Source organism: Globicephala melas, chromosome 5, assembly GCF_963455315.2.
Source record: "Globicephala melas chromosome 5, mGloMel1.2, whole genome shotgun sequence".
In the NCBI taxonomy this organism is placed as follows: Eukaryota; Metazoa; Chordata; class Mammalia; order Artiodactyla; family Delphinidae; genus Globicephala; species Globicephala melas.
The window spans coordinates 95,369,975-95,392,800 of record NC_083318.1 but is presented as its reverse complement, the minus strand read 5'-3'; the positions used below and the strand labels follow the sequence as shown (position 1 = coordinate 95,392,800).

Here is a 22,826-nt window from a genome sequence, read left to right as displayed (position 1 = left end):
GTCATCAGTGAGGCTGTAGTTCAGATTTCCAAACTGCCAAGTTTTCACTCTCAACTACACAAAGCAGCCCAAACTCAAGACACAAGCAAGCACATCATACTCAAGGCAAATTCCTTCATTATCCATGTCGTGGCAACTGCTATCATTCATATCTCACAAATGACTAGGAAGGACTTGCCAAGTTTTAAAGTATTATCAGGAGACAGTGAGTAAATTTCTACCAAGAAGCTCTTGTTGGATGAAAAAAATATCTGTTTAAACTCAACTTCACTGTTCCTTGCTTTCCTAACCTGTAAAGTGGGAATAATAATATTTGTTGTACTTAACTCATGGGGATATGGCGAGATGACATATTTGAGAAAGCAGAGAATGTTGTATGTGATCATATGAGTGGCACACCCTATGAGACCTAACAAATCTTGTTTCAGGTGGCATCAAAAGCAAAGAAATTATTTAGGGAGCAAATTAAAATGTAACGCAAGACAGAGGGGTAAGGATGAAAAAGACTGTGGGAAAGGAAGGTTCACTTAGAAAGGGAGTGAAGGGAAGTAACAGAATCAGCAGGGATTCTTCCAGCAGTTACACGTAAAGGGGCTCCAGCCTTTCCCAGAGTCCTCACACTCTAGAGCTGTTTCCTTGTAATTGCTACAAAACATCAACAAAAGCCCTTTGGAAAGTGACTGTGAAGCACAAGGCCAAGCCGAGATGCTGGGCAGACTATGTTCCCCTCCCCTCATAATAGCCACACCTGAGACCAAGGCTACTAGCCTAAGAAGCACAGATGCCAGACAAATCTAAAAGTGAAGTGCATCTGAGTCATCATCATTTTTGATCCTTTTACTCCCATCTGTTTCTGTCCCCTACCAGGCTGGTCTCTGCCGTCAACCTTCCTCCCTGTGCCAACAGAAACTTTTACACCTGACATTGGAACGCCTGGTCTCTACATGTTCTGAAAACCGGTATGTACTTGAGGGAGTTCATAATAGAAAAATAAAAACACATGAAAAACCCACGGAGCAGCTAAGCCCATGTGCCACAACTACTGAGCCTGCACTCCAAAGCCCACGAGCCACAACTAGTGAGCCCGTGTGCCACAACTACTGAAGCCCGCACACCTAGAGCCTGTGCTCCACAACAAGAGAAGCCACCGCAATGAGAAGCCCGCACACCGCAATAAAGAGTAGCCCCCACTCGCCACAACTAGAGAAAGACCGCACGCAGCAACAAAGACCTAACGCGGCCAAAAATAAAAATAAACTTATAAAAAACAACAACACATGAAAAACACCTTCAGCCTCACGAATAGGCAGAGATATACAAATTACACAAGAGAACAGCAACTAGATGCAATGGATTGGATGTACATATAGCAACATGTATGCATCTTAATAACAGTGCTTAGTGAGGGAAACAAAGGAAAAGAATGGTTCATCCTTTGTAACAAATGTACCACTCTGGTGTAGGATGTTGATAATGGGGGAGGCTGAGCTTGTGTTGGGGCAGGGAGTATATGGGAAATCTCTGCACTTTCCTTTTAATTTTGCTGTGAACCTAAAATGGCTGTAAAATTTTTTAAGTCTTTAAAATTTAAAAAAAGGAGGCGAAGGAGCCATGCCCCCGGCCCCGCCGGTCCCCCCGCGATACTGTTCCACAGCCGGTCAGGCCCCGAGGTGCACGGGGTCATCAACGAGATGGACTGCAGGGCCAACAGCGAGGCTCCCGCCATCAGCTCCGCCATCGACCGCGGCGACACGGAGATGACCATGCCGTCCATTAGGAGTGACTGCGCTGCGCTCTGCGCCAGTTGCAAGGTTAACATCTCCGACCGCTACTACCTACTGGTGGTGGACAAGCAGTGGCACAGGCGCTGCCTCAAGTGCTGCGAGTCCAAGCTCAACCTGGAGTTGGAGCTCACCTGTTTCAGCAAGGATGGAAGCACCTACTGCAAGGAAGACTACTACAGGCGGTTCTACGTGCAGCACTGCGCCCGCTGCCACCGAGGCATCTCGGCCTTGGAGATGGTGATGCGAGCTCGGGACTTGGTTTATCACCTCAACTGCTTCACGTGCACTACGTGTAACAAGATGCTGACCACGGGTGACCACTTCCGCATGAAGGACAGACTGCTCTACCACCGCTTGCACTTCGGGGCGCTGCTGCAGGGCGAGTACCCTGCGCACTTCAACCACGCCGACGTGGCCAAGAGTGCAGGGTTGGGTGCAGCGGGGGCCAACCCTCTGGGTCTTCCCTACTACAATAGCGTAGGCACGGTGCAGAAGGGGCGGCCGAGGAAGCGCAAGAGCCTCGGGCCCGGGGCGGACCCGGCGACCTACAACGCTGCACTTAGCTGGAACAAGAACGATGTGGAGCACCCGGACCGCGACCAGAGGTACCGGAGCAGCCGGAAGACGAAGTGCATGCGCAACTCCTTCAAGCACCAGCAACTTCGGAACGTGAAGTCTTTGCCGTTAACCACAACCCTGATGCCAAGGACTAGAAGCAGCTCGCGCAAAAGACGGGCCTCACCAAGCGGGTCCTCCAGGTCTCGTCTCAGAACGCCCAGGCCAAGTTCAGGCGCAACTTCATACGGCGGGAAAACACGGGCGTGGACAAGTCGACAGAGGCAGCGCTGCAGACGGGGACGCCATAGGGGTCGGCCTCGGAGCTGTCCAAGGCCTCGCTTAGCCACCCCAGGATGCCCACCAACCTCACAGACCTGACCAGCCTCACAGACCATGACGTCCGCCCTAACTTCTGGGCCTGGCAACCTAGAGGACCATGAGCCTCACAGCCCCTCGCAAACGACTCTTAACCAACCTTTTCTAATGATTCTCGGCCCCTCGGCCCCGCCCCACAAGTGATTTAAAAAAAGAAATTATCTTTAGTTGAATTCCAAGTGTATTTTATTTTTTTTTACACGCATAAAATAAAGCATTTATTTGATTATGAATTACAGCTTGCCAAGGTTCGGAGTCAATTACCAAAAAAAAAAAAAAATCCAAACCAAAAAAAATAAAAACAACAGAGCTTTGGAGAAATAATATAATGTAACCTACTTACTTAAAAATACAAACACAAATGAAAAAGTCCACCTAATTTTTTAAGTCGTTACATTTTTGTTTGCTTTAGTTGATGTAATTCCAAAAAGAAAAAATAGATAACGCAAGCCCAGTTAATATACATGTTATCTTTCAGAAATCTTCTAAAGAAAGATTTGTGGCAAAGATAATCACTAACGGTTGACTTTACTGGAAAAACTAATTTTGAAGTAGGTCACGAATTCCTCCAAAGCAGTAGATACACTTAAAAACATCCAACCCGTCAACTGCAAATCGAGTAACAGTGTTGATCCTGCAAAATTTTTTCACTGTCACTCTGAAGTACACTAAGAAGAACCAGGAAAAGCGTCAGTGCCGTGAAAACTATAAATTGCTTTCAGGATTTATATTTTCCCATCCTTCTAAAAGTAGCATTTAATAAAACAAGCTGCTTCTTACTCAAATTCAATCATTATGGAAGAGATAATACCAAACCCAATTTGCTATTATTTCTTTACTGAGTTTTAAGCACCTTTCAACCTTAGAACCAGAGTCTCGTTATCAGAAAAGGTATTTACCCATACGCCCAATAAGTATTATGAATTTTTAAATTTTTGTCTTTTTTTAAACTTTTTTTCTTTTTTTTATTGTTTGGCCCAACCAACTGGATGATGGTGCCGTTTGTTTATTTATTCATTTATTATTGAATTTTACTTATTTATTTTTTTATACAGCAGGTTATTAGTTATCCATTTTATACATATTAGTGTATACATGTCAATCCCAATCTCCCAATTCATCCCACCACCCCTACCCACCCCACCCCCTGCTGCTTTCCCCCCTTGGTGTCCATACGCTTTCCCCCCTTGGTGTCCATCTGTGTCTCAACTTCTGCCCTGCAAACCGCTTCATCTGTATCATTTTCTAGGTTCCACATATATGCGTTAATATATGTGTAAATATATCTGTTTTTCTCTTTCTGACTTACTTCACTCTGTATGACAGTCTCTAGATCCATCCACGTCTCTACAAATGACTCAATTTCGTTCCTTTTTATGGTTGAGTAATATTCCATTGTATATATGTACCACATCTTCTTTATCCATTCGTCTGTCGATAGGCATTTAGGCTGCTTCCAAGACCTGACTATTGTAAATAGTGCTGCAATGAACATTGGGGTGCATATGTCTTTTTGAATTATGGCTTTCTCTGGGTATATGCCCAGTACCGGGATTGCTGGGTCATATGGTAATTCTATTTTTAGTTTTTAAAGGAACCTCCATACTGTTCTCCATAGTGGTGTATCAATTTACATTCCCACCAACACCAACAGCGCAAGAAGGTTCCCTTTTCTCCTCACCCTCTCCAGCATTTATTGTTTGTAGATGTTCTGATGATGCCCACTCTAACTAGTGTGAGGTGATACCTCACTGTAGTTTTGATTTGCATTTCTCTAATAATTAGTGATGTTGAGCATCTTTTCATGTGCTTCTTGGCCATATGTATGTCTTCTTTGGAGAAATGTCTATTTAGGTCGTCTGCCCATTTTTGGATTGGGTTATTTGTTTTTTTAATATTGAGCTGCATGAGCTGTTTATATATTCTGGAGATTAATCCTTTGTCCATTGATTCGTTTGTGAATATTTTCTCCCATTATGAGGGTTATCTTTTTGTCTTGTTTGTAGTTTCCTTTGCTTTGCAAAAGCTTTTAAGTTTCATTAGGTCCCATTTGTTTATTTTTGTTTTTATTTCCGTTACTCTAGGAGGTGGATCAAAAAAGATCATGCTGTGCTTTATGTCAAAGAGTGTTCTTCCTATATTTTCCTCTAAGAGTTTTATAGTGTCTGATCTGACATTTAGGTCTTTAATCAATTTTGAGTTTATTTTTGTGTATGGTGTTAGGGAGTTTTCTAATCTCATTCTTTTACATGTAGCTGTTAAGTTTTCCCAGAACCACTTATTGAACAGACTGTCTTTTCTCCATTGTATATTCTTGCCTCCTCTGTGATAGATTAGTTGACCATAGGTGCGTGGGTTTATCTCTGGGCTTTCTATCCTGTTCCATGGATCTATATTTCTGTTTTTGTGCCAGTACCATACTGTCTTGATTACTGTAGCTTTGTACTGTACTCTGAAGTTAGGGAGTCTGATTCCTTCAGCTCCATTTTTTTCCCTCAAGACTGCTTTGGCTACTCGGGGTCTTTTGTGTCTCCATACAAATTTTAAGATTTTTTTGTTCTAGTTCTGTAAAATAATGCCATTGGTAATTTGATAGGGATTGCATTGAATCTGTAGATTGCTTTGGGTAGTATAGTCATTTTCACAATGTTATTCTTCCAAACCAAGAACAAGGTATATCCATCCATCTGTTTCTATCATTTTTAACTTCTTTCATCAGTGTCTTATAGTTTTCTGCATACAGGACTTTTGTCTTCCTAGGTAGGTTTATTCCTAGGTATTTTATTCTTTTTGTTGCAATGGTAAATGGGAGTGTTTCCATAATTTCTCTTTCAGATTTTTCATCATTAGTGTATAGGAATGCAAGCGATTTCTGTGCCTTAATTTTGCATCCTGCAACTTTACCAAATTCACTGATTAGTTCTAGTAGTTTTCTGGTGGCATCTTTAGGATGCTCTATGTATAGTACCATGTCATCTGCAAACAGTGACAGTTTTGTTTCTTCTTTTCCAATTTGTATTCCTTTTATTTCTTTTTCTCCTCTGATTGCCGTGGCTAGGACTTCCAAAACTATGTTGAATAATAGTGGCGAGAGCGGACAGCCTTGTCTTGCTTCTGATCTTAGAGGAAATGCTTTCAGTTTTTCACAATTGAGAATGATGTTTGCTGTGGGTTTGTCATATATGGCCTTTATTATGTTGAGGTAGGTTCCCTCTATGCCCACTTTCTGGAGAGTTTTTATCATAAATGGGTGTTGAATTTCGTCAAAAGCTTTTTCTGCATCTATTGAGATGATCATATGGTTTTTATTCTTCAATTTGTTAATATGGTGTATCACATTGATTGATTTGCGTATATTGAAGAATCCTTGCATTCCTGGAATAAACCCCACTTGATCATGGTGTATATCCTTTTAATGTGTTGTTGGATTCTGTTTGCTAGTATTTTATTGAGGATTTTTGCACCTATATTCATCAGTGATATTGGTCTGTAATTTTCTTTTATTGCAGTATCTTTGTCTGGTCTTGGTATTAGGGTGATGGTGGCCTCATAGAATGAGTTTGGAAGTGTTCCTTCCTCTGCCGTTTTTTTGAAGAGTTTGAGAAGGATGGGTGTTAGCTCTTCTCTAAATGTTTGATAGAATTCACCTGTGAAGCCATCTGATCCTGGACTCTTGTTTGTTGGAAGACTTTTAATCACAGTTTAAATTTCATTACTTGTGATTGGTCTTCATATTTTCTCTTTCTCCCTGGTTCAGTCTTGGAAGGTTATACCTTTCTAAGAATTTGTCCATTTCTTCCAGGTTGTCCATTTTATTGGCATAGAGTTGCTTATAGTAGTCTCTTAGGATGCTCTGTATATCTGTATAACTTTGTATATCTGTGGTGTCTGTTGTAACTTCTCCTTTTTCATTTCTGATTTTATTGATTTGAGTCCTCTCCCTCTTTTTCTTGATGAGTCTGGCTAATGGCCTGTCAATTTTGTTTATCTTCTCAAAGAACCAGCTTTTAGTTTTATTGATCTTTGCTATTGTTTTCTTTGTTTCTATTTCATTTACTTCTGCTCTGATCTTTATGATTTCTTTCCTTCTACTAACTTTGGGTTTTGTTTGTTCTTCTTTCTCTAGTTCATTTTGGTGTAAGGTTAGATTGTTTATTTGAGATTTTTCTTGTTCCTTGAGGTAGGCTTTTACTGTTATAAACTTCCCTCTTAGAACTGCTTTTGCTGCATCCCATAGGTTTTGTGTTGTCGTGTTTTCACTGTAATTTGTCTCTAGGTATTTTTTGATTTCCTCTTTGATTTCTTCAGTGATCTCTTGGTTATTTAGTAACATATTGTCTAGCCTCCATGTGTTTGTGTTTTTTATGTTTTTTTCCCTATAATTGATTTCTAATCTCATAGAGCTGTGGTCAGAAAAGATGCTTGATATGATTTCAATTGTCTTAAATTTACTGAGCCTTGATTTGTGACCCAAGATGTGATCTATCCTGGAGAATGTTCCATGCACACTTGAGAAGAAAGTGTAATCTGCTGCTTTTGGATGGAATGTCCTATAAATATCAATTAAATCTATCTGGTTTACTGTGTCATTTAAAGCTTGTGTTTCCTTATTAATTTTCTGTTTGGATGATCTGTCCATTGGTGTAAGTGAAGTGTTAAAGTTCCCCACTATTACTGTGTTACTGTCAATTTCCTTTTTTATAGCTGTTAGCACTTGCCTTATGTATTGAGACGCTCCTATGTTGGGTGCATATATATTTATAATTGTTATAGCTTCTTCTTGGATTGATCCCTTGATCATTATGTAGTATCCTTCCTTGTCTCTTGTAACATTCTTTATTTTAAAGTCTATTTTATCTGATATGAGTATGGCTACTCCAGCTTTCCTTTGATTTCCATTGGCATGGAATATCTTTTTCCATCCCCTCACTTTCAATCTGTATGTGTCCCTAGGTCTGAAGTGGATCTCTTGTAGACAGCATATATATCAGTCTTGTTTTTGTATCCATTCAGCAAGCATGTGCCTTTTGGTCGGAGCATTTAATCCATTCACATTTAAGGTAATTATAGATATGTATGTTCCTATTACCATTTTCTTAATTGTTATGGGTTTGTTTTTGTAGGTCCTTTTCTTCTCTTGTGTTTCCCACTTAGAGAAGTTCCTTTAGCAGTTGTTTGTAGAGCTGGTTTGGTGGTGCTGAATTCTCTTAGCTTTTGCTTGTCTGTAAAGCTTTTGATCTCTCCATCAAATCTGAATGAGATCCTTGCTGGGTAATCTTGGTTGTAGGTTCTTCCCTTTCATCACTTTAAATATATCGTGGCACTCCCTTCTGGCTTGTAGAGTTTCTGCTGAGAAATCAGCTTTTAACCTTATGGGAGTTCCCTTGTATGTTATTTGTCATTTTTTGCTTGTTGCTCAATAATTTTTGTGCTTAATTTTTGTCAATTTGATTACTATGTGTCTCTGCATGTTTCTCCTTGGGTTTATCCTGGGACTACCTGGGACTCTCTGCACTTCCTGGACTTGGGTAGCTATTTCCTTTCCCATGTTTAGGGAAGTTTTCGACTATAATCTCTTCAAATATTTTTCTCAGGTCCTTTCTCTCTCTCTTCTCCTTCTGGGACCCCTATAATGCAAACGTTGTTGTGTTTAATGTTGTCCCATAGTTCTCTTAGGCTGTCTTCATTTCTTTTCATTCTCTTCTCTTTATTCTGCTCTGTGGTAGTTATTTTCACTATTGTATCTTCCAGGTCACTTATCCATTCTTCTGCCTCAGTTTTTCTGCTACTGATTCCTTCTAGTGCATTTTTCATTTCAGTTATTGTAATATTCATCTCTGTTTGTTTGTTCTTTAATTCTTCTAGGAGTTCGTTCTTTAATTCTTCTAGGTCTTTGTTAAACATTTCTTGCATCTTCTCGATCTTTGCCTCCATTCTTTTTCCAAGGTCCTGGATCATTTTCACTATCATTATTCTGAATTCTTTTTCTGGAAGGTTGCCTATCTCCACTTCATTTAGTTGTTTTTCTGGGGTTTTATCTTGTTCCTTCATCTGGTACATAGCCCTCTGCCTTTTCATCTTGTCTATCTTTCTGTGAATGTGGTTTTTGTTCCACAGGCTGCAGGATTGTAGTTCTTCTTGCTTCTGCTATCTGCCCTCTTGTGAATGAGGCTATCTAAGAGGCTTGTGCAAGTTTCCTGATGGGAGCGACTGGTGGTGGGTAGAGCTGGCTGTGCTCTGGTGGGCAGATCTCAGTAAAACTGTAATCCACTTGACTGCTCATGGGTGGGGCTGGGTTCCTTCCCTGTTGGTTGTTTGGCCTGAGACGACCAAACACTGGAGCCTACCTGGGCTCTTTGGTGGGGCTAATGGCTGACTCTGGGAAGGCTCATGCCAAGGAATACTTCCCAGAACTTCTGCTGCCAGTGTTCATGTCCTCACAGTGAGACAGAGCCACCCCCCGCTTCTGCAGGAGACCCTCCAATACCAGCAGGTAGGTCTGGTTCAGTCTCCTATGGGGTCACTGCTCCTTCCCCTGGGTCCCAATGTGCACACTACTTTGTGTGTGCCCTCCAAGAGTGGAGTCTCTGTTTCCCCCAGTCCTGTCGAAGTTCTGCAATCAAATCCCAGTAGCCTTCAAAATCTGATTCTCTAGGAATTCCTTCTCCCGTTGCTGGACCCCCAGGTTAGGAAGCCTGACGTGCGGCTCAGAACCTTCACTCCAGTGGGTGGACTTCTGTGGTATAAGTGTTGTCCAGTTTGTGAGTCACCACCCAGCAGTTATGGGATTTGATTTTATTGTGATTGTGCCCCTCCTACTGTCTCATTGTAGCTTCTCCTTCATCTTTGGATGTGGGCTGTCTTCTCTGGTGAGTTCCAGAGTCTTCCCGTCATTGATTGTTCAGCAGTTAGTTGTGATTCCAGTGCTCTCGCAAGAGGGAGTGAGCACACGTCTTTCTTCTCAGCCATCTTGAACCAATCCGCCCAAGTGCATTTTAATATAGAGGCTTTGAGCAACTAGCTAACCACATTTTAGGATCTCACCTGGAAACTGAGGAAGAAAATAATTGCACCCCCGGCTGACACAGCGGTGTGGACTGGAATTACTTGGAAGATCTATCTGCAACACAGCATTTGTGTCACTGTACAGTTTTGTGGACTGAGCGAGGAAAAACAACAAATAATTTAAGTTGGTTAGAGCTTCTGTATTTTCTAAGACTGCCACGTGCCTTAGGAATACTGTTTTATCTCCATACTTTGGATGACTTGTTCGTTTTTCTCTCTGTATATTTATGACCAGAGCAAAAATGTAACAAAAAAAAAAAAAAAGTTTGTTACTTTGAATAGTCCTAAAAAGAAAAAAATCAACCCCCTCCAACGGTCACTTTGTTGTTTTAGAATTTTAAGGTGGAAGTCTATTCAAATATCAGAAGTTGTAAAATCTAACCAGTAATAAAACCACTTATTGAAACTAAAAAAAAAAAAAAAAGATGAAATATCCACGTAGTAATAGGTATGAATATTTAAAATACATGCATACAAAACAATAAGAGCACACACATGCAACAAATCCACATTAAATTGCATTAGAATAGTTACTTAAGTGGGGAGCTGGGGAGAAAGGAAGTGGGAACAGGTTATGGGGACAAAAGGAGTAGACAGACAGGGAGATAGACAGATAGATAAGGAGAATAACCTGGCTCAGGCCAGTGATGAAAGGGGGCTATGAACGGGTAAGTATGATTAATTCAACTTCCTTCATATAAATCCCCAAAATAAGTATTAATAAATAAATAAATAAATAAACAAGATTACATTTTACATCAATCAAATTGACAAGTGCAATGAGAATCGTAATACCTAGTGCTGACAAGGGTAGTAGGAGGTAGGCACCCTCATGTGTTTCTAGCAGGAGTGCAAATTACAGCTTCTTTAAAAGAGGGTAATATGTTAATATGTGTCAAAAGCTTAAATATGTGCCTATATACACTTAGGGCCAGCAATTACATGTCTAAGAATTTACCCTAATCAAACACATTTACCACAATTTCTATTAAAAATGTTTACATCATGGTTATTTATGATCATGGAAAAATGAGGAAGAAATGTCCAACAGAGGATTGGCTCAATGAATTATTGCACAGCCACAGATGGAAAGTTATACAACAGCTTTAAAAAGATGTTGTAGAAGGATAATAAATAGCATGGGGAAAACAGGCAATAAAACTATATATGGAGTGTGATTTTACTTTTGAAAAATAAATGCATCTATATGTGTCTGTGTGCATAACACATACACACACACACACACACTACGTAAATTAGGAAGACATTCACCAAAATACCAACAGCCATGATTTGGGAGAGCTTGAGTCAGGGATTTTCACTGATTTTATGGCCTTGAATTTTACTGACTTTATTAGATGAATTCATCTGGTACTTAGGGGAAAAAATTTCTAAAGGAGAAAAAAAAAAAGCCTATAGTCCTGTTCCCTAAGGCAGGTGCTGGGTAAATAGCTCGTTAATCTATTAACCACATTTGTGATACAGCTGAATGATTGGCTTGTCTTGGTGACATATTTGAATTTTTAGCAGGGTCTTCTGTAGACAGAGAGCTTGAACCGAAGGAATGACTTCCCAGCTGACGGAGGCTTTGGCAGGTCCATATGGAGAGAGGTTTACAAGCAGGCTAGCTTTTCAATGGTACATAAGTGAGAGGATAAAGGCAGACATTCAGCTCACCAGGAACACTCCTCAGGTTATCCTTTCTGCCTGCTGCCCCTCTACCCATACTTCTAAATCTACAACACAGCACACCCTGAGGGTTTTCAAATGCGGTGACCACCTAGGCTGAGCCTGACACAAACAGAATTCTCAGATTCCACTCATCCACTGTGACCATTGGCAACTCTCAGCTGCTTGGACTACCTGAGTTTTTCCTCAGCTCATGTTAATTAAATGGCTATCCTTGAATCTACGTGTCTATAGAAACTAAAGACCCAAAGGAGGGACCACCAGCCCAAACCAGGCTTTTGATGGGCGAGTTCCCAGACTTCCTGGCCGCACTGGCGCAGCCTGCTCAGATCTGGGCAGTGATTAGCATGGAGGTGCTGGGTGCTCTGTGGGCAGCGTAATAAAGGGAGGGGAGGGCAGAGCAGGGAGGGTGCCAGGTGGGGAATGGGGAAAAGAGAGAAAGAATGTACAAATGTACGCCACACAGTCTAGCTAAAATAACTGAGAACGCTAAGAACTGGGCAGAAAGCCAGAAGACTTGTCACTACTTTGTAATCCATAGCTGAAATATTTGGGGGTTCAGATTTGTCAGGAAGAATGGGATCTGTCTGGAAGATAAACTCCCTTGCACTTGTGGCGGGCTTTCTCGGCTGGTATGTGATACTCCTGTTCCGTCATCTGCCTTTGGCATACACGGCAAGGGTCCGACGAGCAGCACAAATGCCAAACACAGTCAGTCGCCTGCTAGAGCAGAGGCCCCAGGCAAAACACCACCAGCTGCTTTTTCCTTCCTCTCTCCATTTATTCTTTTCGAGAATGTCCAGAGAGGGAGGGGATTTGGAATACGATTGTCACCTGCTTCACTGGGCCTAGTTTACTCAGGAAACGAACATTCTAGGAGGGCACTCCTGTGGTCCTCCCTTCTGAATGGCTTAAAACACCCCGTGGATACTTCCCAAGTTCCGGTGACAGGTTTTTTTTTAAGAAGAATCACTGTTTCGGCACTCATAAGGCACCCAGTGATCTCAGAGAAGAGGTAAAGAAAGACAAGAAAGAGAAGGGTGGGAAAAGTAAGATTCTGTAATTTTCCTGAGGCCACAGGTAGCCAGGAATTGCTGACAGGGAGTAAATAATAGGAGCTAAATGGAAGTCGGGTTACCAGGAAGCCAGAGTCTAGGCATGCCTGTATAATCCTATGCTTTCTCCTCTGTGCAGCGGTTTAAATCACACTTCTTTCAATCAAAAGTTGTTCCAGAGGGCCTTATATGTGCTCAGCACTGTGGGGAATTCAGAAGGATAAGACCCGTCCCTGCCTCAGTAATCAGTCACTTCCTATAACAGACTTTCTTTTTTTAATTTAAATGTTGAACCTTCTTTTTAATTTATTTATTTTTATTTTTGGCTGTGTTGGGTCTTCGTTTCTGTGCGAGGCCTTTCTCTAGTTGTGGCAAGCGGGGGCCACTCTTCATCGTGGTGTGCGGGCCTCTCACTATGGCGGCATCTCTTGTTGCGGAGCACAGGCTCCAGACGTGCAGGCTCAGTAGTTGTGGCTCACGGGCCTAGTTGCTCCGCGGCATGTGGGATCCTCCCAGACCAGGGCTCGAACCCGTGTCCCCTGCATTAGCAGGCAGACTCTCAACCACTGCGCCACCAGGGAAGTCCCTTAAATGGTCTTTATAGCACTGAAAGTAATGAATTCATATAATGGTAACTATTTGAAATGATCTTATTTATTTACTTATTTACTGACACTCTTCTCCCATTGAGAACGTAAGTTCCTGAACCACAGGGCAGTTTTCTGTCAGTTCACTGCTGTATCGCAGTGCCTGGGACGTGGAAGAGACTCAACAAATTATTCGTCGCATGAACAGAATGAAGGAGATGGGAATGTCACTTGAAGCAATAAGTCCCCTTTACAAGACACTCAGCAATTGAGACACCGTAATTGCTGTAGAACACCAGAGGCTTGAACATGTGTATGATTTAAAGAGCAGAACAAAATGAGCGAAGACAGACTGGTAGGATGTGCTGGGCCCCCAGACTGAATATGTGATGTGGCAGTGAAATTGGGACTGACCCTCCCGTTCTGGGGGATGTTGGAGGGGCCATGGAGGAAACCAGCTCGACAGTGGCTGTCCCAACAGAACAAGGAGGGCTCCTATTTTCTTGAGGATTTCAGAACATCAGTTTCATAAATGCCTTTGCCAAGAGGTTCTTCCTGGGCACGGCCAGGCTGGGCTCAGCCACAAGCAGAATATAATTCCGAGACCCAGCAAGCACTGCTTTGGGCCTGGCTGCAAGGGGTCAGCGCTTCACGTCCACAAATGGTCGGGCTGCTCCAGTCAAACAAAATTCCAACAAATAATTAACTTTAGAAATTCTTCTGTTCAAACTACAGCTTTTAAATCTCAGCCAGGTCAGTATCCTATATGTAAATTTTACAGGTTTTCTTCTCATAAGTTTTCCTTCTAAATATACCTTAATGTTGGCTAAGAAACAAATCATTCCAGATTCTCATCATTTAATCGGAGCATTTAAAGAAAATAAAATGATCCCAACTTGTGATGAATACAGTAAACCGTTCTCTATATTATATTTACTTCTCCATAATACATAAAAGTTGTTTAAAATCAGACACAAATGGCACAAAACCCTTTGTTTACTAATGCAACCTATTTGATTTGCATAAATTGAAAAATAAAGGTACAGATTTGATAATGACAATAGCTGCCTTTTATTGTCCACATACTATGTGTCAGTCATAATATATTTACATTTTCAAACATCTTTTCTAACCTTCATATTAATGGCTTAAAGTAGATAATATTATCCCCATTTTACAGTGGAGGGAACTGAGGCTCAAAGTGGTTAAATGACTTGCCCAAAGCCATACAGCAGTAAGTGGTAGAGTTGAGATTCAATTCACACAAACCTAAAAAATGTTCAGTTGCTTGATTCTTTAAGTTTCAAAATCTAAGACCACACAGCAATCAGGTATAGAATAAGCTGCAGAGGTTTTTGTGTTTGTATTTTTATTCTTTCACATCTCTGTAAGCAGCAGCTAACCCTGCCTTGACTACCAGCTCACTACAGGCAAACGTGGACTCTTGGCTTCATATTCGCAGGACCTCGAGCAATGGTCAATAGAGAATGAATGGAGGAGTGGGGGACAGGGAACAGGAAAGGACGATGGGAAGCAAAAATCCAAGTCTCCTAACATACATGGAGGGCTTACAGGTGCCAGGTGCCATCCTAAACGACATGTGTGAATTCCCTCATTCAATCTGCACAACAATGCTATATGGCAGATATCGCTGTCCCTGCTTCAGCTGTAGGCAACTGAAGCACAAAGTTAAAGAATAGGCTGTTTGAAGTGACAGAGCCAAGACTGGCATCCAGGTGGTTTGGCTCCCAAGCCTACGGTCTCGTGCACTGTATCACCCTCCCGCCCATCTCTGGGTCTGCAGTATGAAGGCAGCACCTGCCATGGGTACACACAGCTCCATCCTCAAACTTTTGAGAATACTGGAAGTTTTAAGTAGACAAAGCAAACGCTGATACACATATAAAAATTGGCTAAATTCTGCTCTTTCTCATCTCAAGGTCTACAGTCTTGAGCTAGTCATTTTAAACTAATCTTGCATGGTGTGTGTTAGTTTGGTTGTTTTAACTTTTCTTCTTATGGGCTTTTATATCTATGATTTATGTGTACAGTTCAGGAGTCCCACCAGAGTAAAACAGAGGTTGATTGAAAAGAGGGGCAAGACAGGCAAGGAAGAATGTTCTCAGGATGGGCGAGCTCAGTCTGGATTTAGATTTAATACCAAGGTTTCTAAGAAGAGGTAATGAAATCACCACTCTGGTAGAGAGAATACAGTAAGTCCAGGACAAGTGGTACCTAAGAGCCATAGGGGAAGGGTGCAAGGTCACGTGGTGTTGGGGGGTGGGACAAAGAACATCCATACATGGGTCAAGCTTGACCATCAGGCTGGGGTTAAGAGATGGGCTGTTAATTCCTAGAAAAGGGTCACAACAGAACAGGTGGCAGGAACCAAAGGAGAACACCAGTCCTAGGACCTAGTGTCCATGGGGTCAAGAAGGAATGTTGGACCAGATCCAGGTGGTGGCAAAAGAAGCCTAGGGATTAAGGCAGAAGCCTGAGAGCCAGGCCTAAAAGTGAGTTCTAGGCATTAAGAGGGTGGCCCTCCCCGCTGTAGGGAAGAGGCAGCTTACACATTGCCGGTGTCCGATTTAGACTGGTATAAAAACTGGATGGGGCTTCCCTGGTAGCGCAGTGGTTGAGAGTCTGCCTGCCGATGCGGGGGACATGGGTTCATGCCCCTGTCCGGGAGGATCCCGCATGCCGTGGAGCAGCTGGGCCCGTGAGCCATGGCCGCTGAGCCTGCATGTCCGGAGCCTGTGCTCCACAACGGGAGAAGCCACAACAGTGAGAGGCCCGCGTACCACAAAAAAAAAAAAAAAAAAGAAAGAAAGAAAAAAACTGGGTGGTGCTGATCCTTCAGGTAAAGTGATCAAAGCGTCAAACTCTCAAGTTGGAGAAGGCAGAGGAAATGAAGCAGTGACTGGTATGGGACACAAAATGTGATCTATATTTACAATGCTATTCAGTTTAATCAAGCACAAGGTTATAACAATAATATTAATATATGCACACATGTGTACACGTTTGTAAGCATATGTACATATGTGTGTATATACCAAAAAACTCAGGGGAAGCATGGCAGTGATAAAGGCCCCTAAGGATGCAGTTCTCTGGCAGGACTCAGGGCCTTCTTCCACCCCTCCCTGGTTTACCTGCTCTGACTCTTTCATTGAAGAGTCATTGTGTCTACGTGCCAATTGGCTCTGCCCCAAATTTCTCACTCTCCCTTGTATCCAACATAGGGAGCATGAATATTAATCAGGTAATTTCTGGTAATGCGTTTCCTCAGCACAGTGTTCACTTTCTTTTGGTTTTGATGGGTCAATAAAGTGCCAATTGACGCCAGCCAGAACATAAATGACCCTGCCAGGAGGAATCAGTCCAAAACAACCTGTTGCTACCATAAAATGGCAGGCTCATTTTGAAAAGTTCAGCACTTTCTGGAAGAGCGCTGGTTCACTGACCGATTTCTAAGGTCAACGGGGAAAAGTCACCAAAAGTGGTGCAAGCACAAATATTTCAAATAATTCCGACAGTGAGAAAGCTTATTTATAAGGAAAGATTATTTGTGCAATCTCAGCGTCGAAACAGTATATGGAAATTGATCACAAGTTTATCTTTAATTTTTAAGATCATTCTCTTTCTCCTCTTCTCTCTCTCCCCTTGCTCTCTCTTTTCTTCTCATTTTATGTATAAAAATGCAACCAGGCTGAACTAAAGCAAATTGGTTTAATTCCCTGGAGGGAGCATGAACAAATTTTCCCAGCAACTTTCTACTAAGGCATTTGTGTATGGGTATGTGGATGGAATGTGGAAGCAGTCAGCTACGTAAACCAGTAATCAAATGAAACATTTACCCATTTCAAAGTGCCCTGAAACAGCATTAACATCACCAGTTAAAACACTGGGCTTGGGAGAAAGAAAAGTGGCCAGAAAGGAAAAGATAAAAGTAAACACGTAGGTGGGACATGTGGTAGAGGTGGAGGTGGTACGGAGGGAAGAATAAAATCCACAGGGAATTAATTCCCTTTCAAAAGCAAATCTGTCGCAGGAGTGCTAGCAGGAGGTCTCTTTGATGGTATAGAAGAAAGGAGTAAAGAATACATTCAATAATTTCATCAAATGGAAATTTCAGCAGTTTACCTAAATTGCCAAACCATTAGACACTTACAAACGTGTTTGTATGTACCCACTTTGAGCCTTTTCTAAAAAACAGGTAAACAGAACCTGATTGTAATAAACATTAAGGGTTCTTTTCTCTTTTATGGCTGAGACCTGTTGAAACACTGGTCCTTCAGGATCACCTAGGGGTAGGACATTCCTTCATTCCTCAAACAGTTGTTCAACAAACGCTGCACAAATCTGAACTCTGTGCAGCCCTGATGTTGGGGATACAGAGTTACAGAAGAATTCTTACAGATCTCAAAGAGATCTATAATGCAACTGGCCCCAGGCCCCACTCTCCTCACATCCGCGTGGCATGCACAGTACCAGTGTTTCCTCTCAGGATGGTTTCCGCAGTCCCGTGGACTCTGCCTATGACCACGACCTGGAGTGGAGATGGCCAGCAGCCTCCTCCACGGAGGACCTTCACCTGACCTTGGAGCTCATTTGGCCTGCACACCTGATGAATAAATTGCACTTGTTCTCTTTCACCATTTTCCCTCCAAATGATTTTTCTAAAAATCTAACCAAGGACGTGCAAGAAAGGAGCCTACAGTTGCTTACAGCTCTGGGTGGCCCCAGATGGCTTGGGGGCAGGGGATGGCTTTCTCAGTGGCCCGGCCGACCGTGGCCCAGTCAGTGATTACCTGCACAGGAGTGGCGGTCTTGGTAGAAGCCGTTCCCACAGGTGGACACGCACTGGCCATGCTGCATCAGCAGGGGAGGCTGGCAGGAAGAGCACTCTAGCCCACTGGTGCACATGGAACACTGAGGCTGGCAGGCTGACTCGGACAAGGTTGGGAGAAAGAGAAAGGGAATCTCTGATGAGTTCAAGGGCACCACCCAGTGCCAATTCCTACACAGCCCAATTCTGAGGCTCTGGAGACACAGAGAACCAGACACGCAGGAAAATAACTCTAGAGCCTTCATTTACGTAGCACATATTTCATGCCAGGCACTATGCAAAGTGCTTTACATATATGAATACATTTAATCTTCACAACAACTCTACGAGGTAGAGAGTATTAATCCCAATGTTAATACTCATAGAGGTTAAGTAACCTGCTCGAGGTCAAGGTCACATGAAGCTGGCATTGGAAGCCAGGCAGTTAGGCTCAGGGGTCTATGCTCTTTTCTTCTTATCCAACTGCCCCCAATATCTTTCTCACTCAACCATTTTACAAGAATATCCCTTATGGCAGAGATATAAACAACTTCCAAAAAGGCTGAAGATTATGAATCAGGAGAAAGAGTAGGGAGAAGTGAATAATTACAAAAATAATAAAAGTGGTTGATTTTTATTGAGGACTGACTACATCCTAGACACTATTCTAGGCATTTTACATGTATTGACACATGTAATCCTCTCAAGACCCTCCTGAGGAAGGTACCGGTATTACTCCACTTTACAGGTAAGAATACTGAGGCAAAGAGAGGTTATACTCACAGCCAGGATATGAACCTACACACTCTTAAATGGATAATTAACCCCACGAGTCAGAGATAGGAGAAAAAGTAACTATGATTTGGCCTCAACCAAGCCGAATTCTCCCAGGTAAGAGCTTCCTCCCAGATGTACTATAAGAATTCTGATTGCACATGAACCCATTCTGGATCCTCTGGTAACCCACAAGAGATAAGCTCTGTTACCAACTATCTGTGTGATATTAAGCAAGCCAGCTAATTCTCTGGCCCACAGATTTCCCATTTGCAAAATGAGAAAGTTCTCATAAGTGATCTCGAAGGTTCATGTCAACTCTAAAGTTCTATCTTGGATTATAGGAGGGTTTTTTTTTTTTAAGATTTTTTTGATGTGGACCATTTTTAAAGTCTTTATTGAATTTGTTACACTATTGCTTCTGTTTTATGATTTGGTTTTTTTGGCTGCAAGGCATGGGGGATCCTAGCTCCCCGAACAGGGATTGAACCCGCAACCCCTGCATTGGAAGGTGAAGTCTTAACCACTGGACCACCAGGGAAGACCCTATATGAGGGTTTTAATAACTGACACCAAGCATCCCAATGATTACCCTTGAAAGTTTTCAAAAGTGAAAAATCCAGCCATGACTACCTAGTAAGCATCTGACTGCCCCATCATCTACCTCCCCGGGAAGACTGGCAACACCCATCAAATGTTAGAAGAAAGAGACTTGCAAGTAGAGAGGTCAAGTAGCCTACGGATGACATTGGTTTTTGGAAATTGTTCATTTCCTGTGCCATGACCCCATCCTGGACACCAGTGAGCCTCAGTCTCCCTCTGGGCTGCCTGCCTGGAGCCGTACCTAAACAGAGAGCACCGGCTTGGTAAAATCCCAGACCACAGCTGTGCACACACCGTCCGTTCCGCAGCATCTTTGTGGGGTCCTGACAGAGGTCACAGTGGTCTGGCGACTGAGAGCAGGTCAAGCAGTCTGGGTGGCAACGAACTACAATCAAGGACAAAGAGAAGAGCTCAGTAAAGACCACGTGATTTCTCTTACATCCTTCTAACAAAGGATCTATGGGGTATATGGACCTGTATAGAACAAGGAGAACAGAAAACTCTGGTCCCTATGAAAAAGGACCCCAAATAGCAAAACTGATTTCAATGCAAGATTTCAAGGAATTGCTCCTTGTCTGAAATACCATCACTGTCTCCTGTCTCCTGTCTCCTTAGTGAAGATGCTAAAAACATTACCAAACTAGCCCTACTGAATGCTTCTACCTCCTAGAATACCTCTAGAAATAGGAATGACTTGTGCCATAATATTGAATAGATGATTTAAGCAGATTCAATAATTTATAATTTCTTAAATGTTCTTCTTAACCTTTGATGTGCATAAAAGGTTAGGACATAAAACCTACACTGCTTAAAAATAGTTATTATTTTCTCAAAAAAATACAGTCAGTTTTCTTCTTTTTCTCCAAGATTTCAAATCTCATTCCCAGTAATTGGGATCATCGCTGAACTTAGTGGTATTTGTCAGCAAAGGACGTTTTCAGTTTTCGAAGTTGTCAAGGACCTAATTTTCAAGGTATGGGACATTATAATACGCTAATTATTTGTTTTGGAAAGCCCAGAGGCCACTTTAGTGAAGGTAACGTAATTAAACCCTAAAGTTGTTATTCTTTTCCCATGGTAAACTCTTCACAGAAACACTGATTAGCCAGAATACATTGAGTACAAGCGCAACTGCCTAGATGAAAAACTGCAACCCATGGATGAAAACAATTAATTAGGAAATATGAATAGAAGGAAATGCCACTTCTCCAAGAGAGACTGAGCTTATAGGCAAATTACTGCTCAGCCAGAGCAACTTTAGTGCTTGCCAACAATTATTAACTGGAACTAATTCAACCCCAGGTGATTCGAAGGCAGAGTTGCAGAACAAGTAGATAAAATTTTCTTTTGGAAGAAATTCATGAGTCTTTAAACTTCAAAAAGCCATCTGAGAACTCCAAAAGCCATCTGTTTAACAGTTCACCTTAAAGAAATGAACGTCCATCACAAACTTTCAGCAATTTTTCTTCTATCTTCAACAATGGAACAGTCCTAAGGCATATATTTGCTTTTACAAGTTGTCAAATATTATGTTATTTGATGTTCACAATAATTTTGCAAGGTAGATAAGGCTGTTTTATCAACAAGAAAATTAAGATTCGGAGAGGACCAATGACTTGTGCAAGGTCACATACTCATAATCAGTAGACTTTGGCAAATACATGGACAAAGGCATCATTTGTTAGAAAAATTAAGAATAAACAAACAAACAAACCCAGTGGATGACTAAAGAAAATGAAGCAAGGGGTGGGAGGAGAGGAGATCTCTCTGAATTTTTTGGCAGTAAAAACATCTCAGCAGAAATAAACTGGACATGGACCCACCTGATGTGCAATCTGGACAGCACTGTCCCTTCACCACCTGAGCTAGTGTGGCTACCGGACACGGAGGACAAGAGGGCTCGTAGCAAGTTACCTGAGCCCCCCGGCACTCACACAGCTTGCAAGGGCCATCCTCCCACTTCTCCCCCTCCTGCAGGAAACGGTAAAGAATGACACTGTTACCAGAGTGCAAAGATTCAGAAGATAGTTTGCTGGTGGAGAATGTATAATTTCCATAAGAGACAAGGTGAAGGCTCCTTGTCAAACCTAACTCAAAGCTAACTCTGAAATAGGACAGTGGTAGAAGAGTTCTAAATTTAAAAGGATAGTATCTCTCCTTCTTTGTTTATAATTGGTTTATTTTAATGTAGAACCCAGGCAGAAAGATAAAGTGCGAAAGCATACTGGAACTTCCAGAATAAGCAAGAAGCATATAACACTTGTTTCTCAAACCTATCTCAGCAAAAAAAAAAACAAAAAACAAAAAAAAAACACACACACAAGGGGATTACTATGTACCTAGTGATTAGCAGGTACATTAAATACTGTCTTTATAATAACAGTAGGAATCTGTTTAAAACCCTGAATTTCCTTATTGTTATTACAGTAAGAGTAACAGTAGGGTCATTGTATTTTTTAAATGACAGCCCTTGCATGCCCACTTTTAGTGGGCTGTGGATGTGCCACAGGCATTCTCACACTGAATATTCTTTTCAGCCAAGCAAACAATGGTAATAAACATTAGTACTTTGAGAGAAAGTCCAAAGTGAATTATAATGATCAATTCCTTTTTGCTTGCTGTCCTATTCACCCTGGAGATAGAAAGGAGAAAAGGTCCCTGCAAGAATGTTTAGGGAGATGAAAGAGGTAAAACAAAACAGAATAAAAGAGCATACTTGAAAATAAAGCTCTGATAAAATGTTTATTAAGCCAGCTGATGTTAAGCATTCCAAACAATTAATGTGACAGTATTCAGCAACAGTGAATGACAGTGTTAGAAAAATGAGGAATATTATCTTGAGAAGGTAGAATTGCTTTTCTTCCATTTCAAGGCAGACTGGGTTCCTGGCCCCCTTATTCTATAACCTCAAAAACTGTAAGCTTGCTCATGTGAACAAACATGCTTGCACTTTCCCTTAAAAAGAAATCATACAACGTTGTCCTGCAAACAACTTAGAGAGAATGAACACTCAGTAGTGCCTGGGAACAAACACACCCCAGACTCCAAAAGCTCTCTCTTCAGTGCTTTGCAGTACATGAAATTGTGCTGATGGGTAAACTGAGTTTTCCAGGCCAGAAAAATTGAGGAGAAAATCATCACAAGAAAGGGAAAGGACCTGTGTAGGAGCTTGTAGTTGGAGAAGTGTTAATTATCATTCGTGGGGCAAAAAAATAAGCTAAAGAAAGGAGGATAGGGCTTCCCTGGTGGCGCAGTGGTTGAGAGTCCGCCTGCCGATTCAGGGGACGCGGGTTCGTGCCCCGGTCCGGGAAGATCCCGCATGCCGCGGAGCGGCTGGGCCCGTGAGCCATAGCCGCTGAGCCTGCGCATCCGGAGCCTGTGCTCCACAGCGGGAGAGGCCACAACAGTGAGAGGCCTGCGTACCGCAAAAAAAAAAAAAAAAAAAAAAAAAAAGAAAGGAGGATAAGTTCAATAAATCCAAGTCTTGGTTATCATTACAATTCTTAAT

At 42.0% G+C, this 22,826-nt stretch overlaps 1 protein-coding gene and 1 pseudogene across 2 annotated transcripts in view; one reads left to right on the top strand and one right to left on the bottom strand.

The window, feature by feature from the left end:
* The window catches only part of FRAS1 (Fraser extracellular matrix complex subunit 1), a 465,438-nt gene that overhangs the window by 226,349 nt on the left and 216,263 nt on the right, over nucleotides 1–22,826 (bottom strand). For both annotated transcript variants that reach the window (XM_030877950.2, XM_060299521.1), the window contains 3 exons: nucleotides 21,142–21,289; nucleotides 19,560–19,703; nucleotides 17,925–18,059 (listed from right to left, as the gene is read on the bottom strand). In XM_030877950.2, the coding sequence (XP_030733810.2) occupies nucleotides 17,925–18,059; nucleotides 19,560–19,703; nucleotides 21,142–21,289 (427 nt within the window). The remainder of the gene's footprint in view (nucleotides 1–17,924; nucleotides 18,060–19,559; nucleotides 19,704–21,141; nucleotides 21,290–22,826) is intronic.
* Nucleotides 1,677–2,861, top strand: LOC115864293 (LIM/homeobox protein Lhx2 pseudogene; annotated as a pseudogene).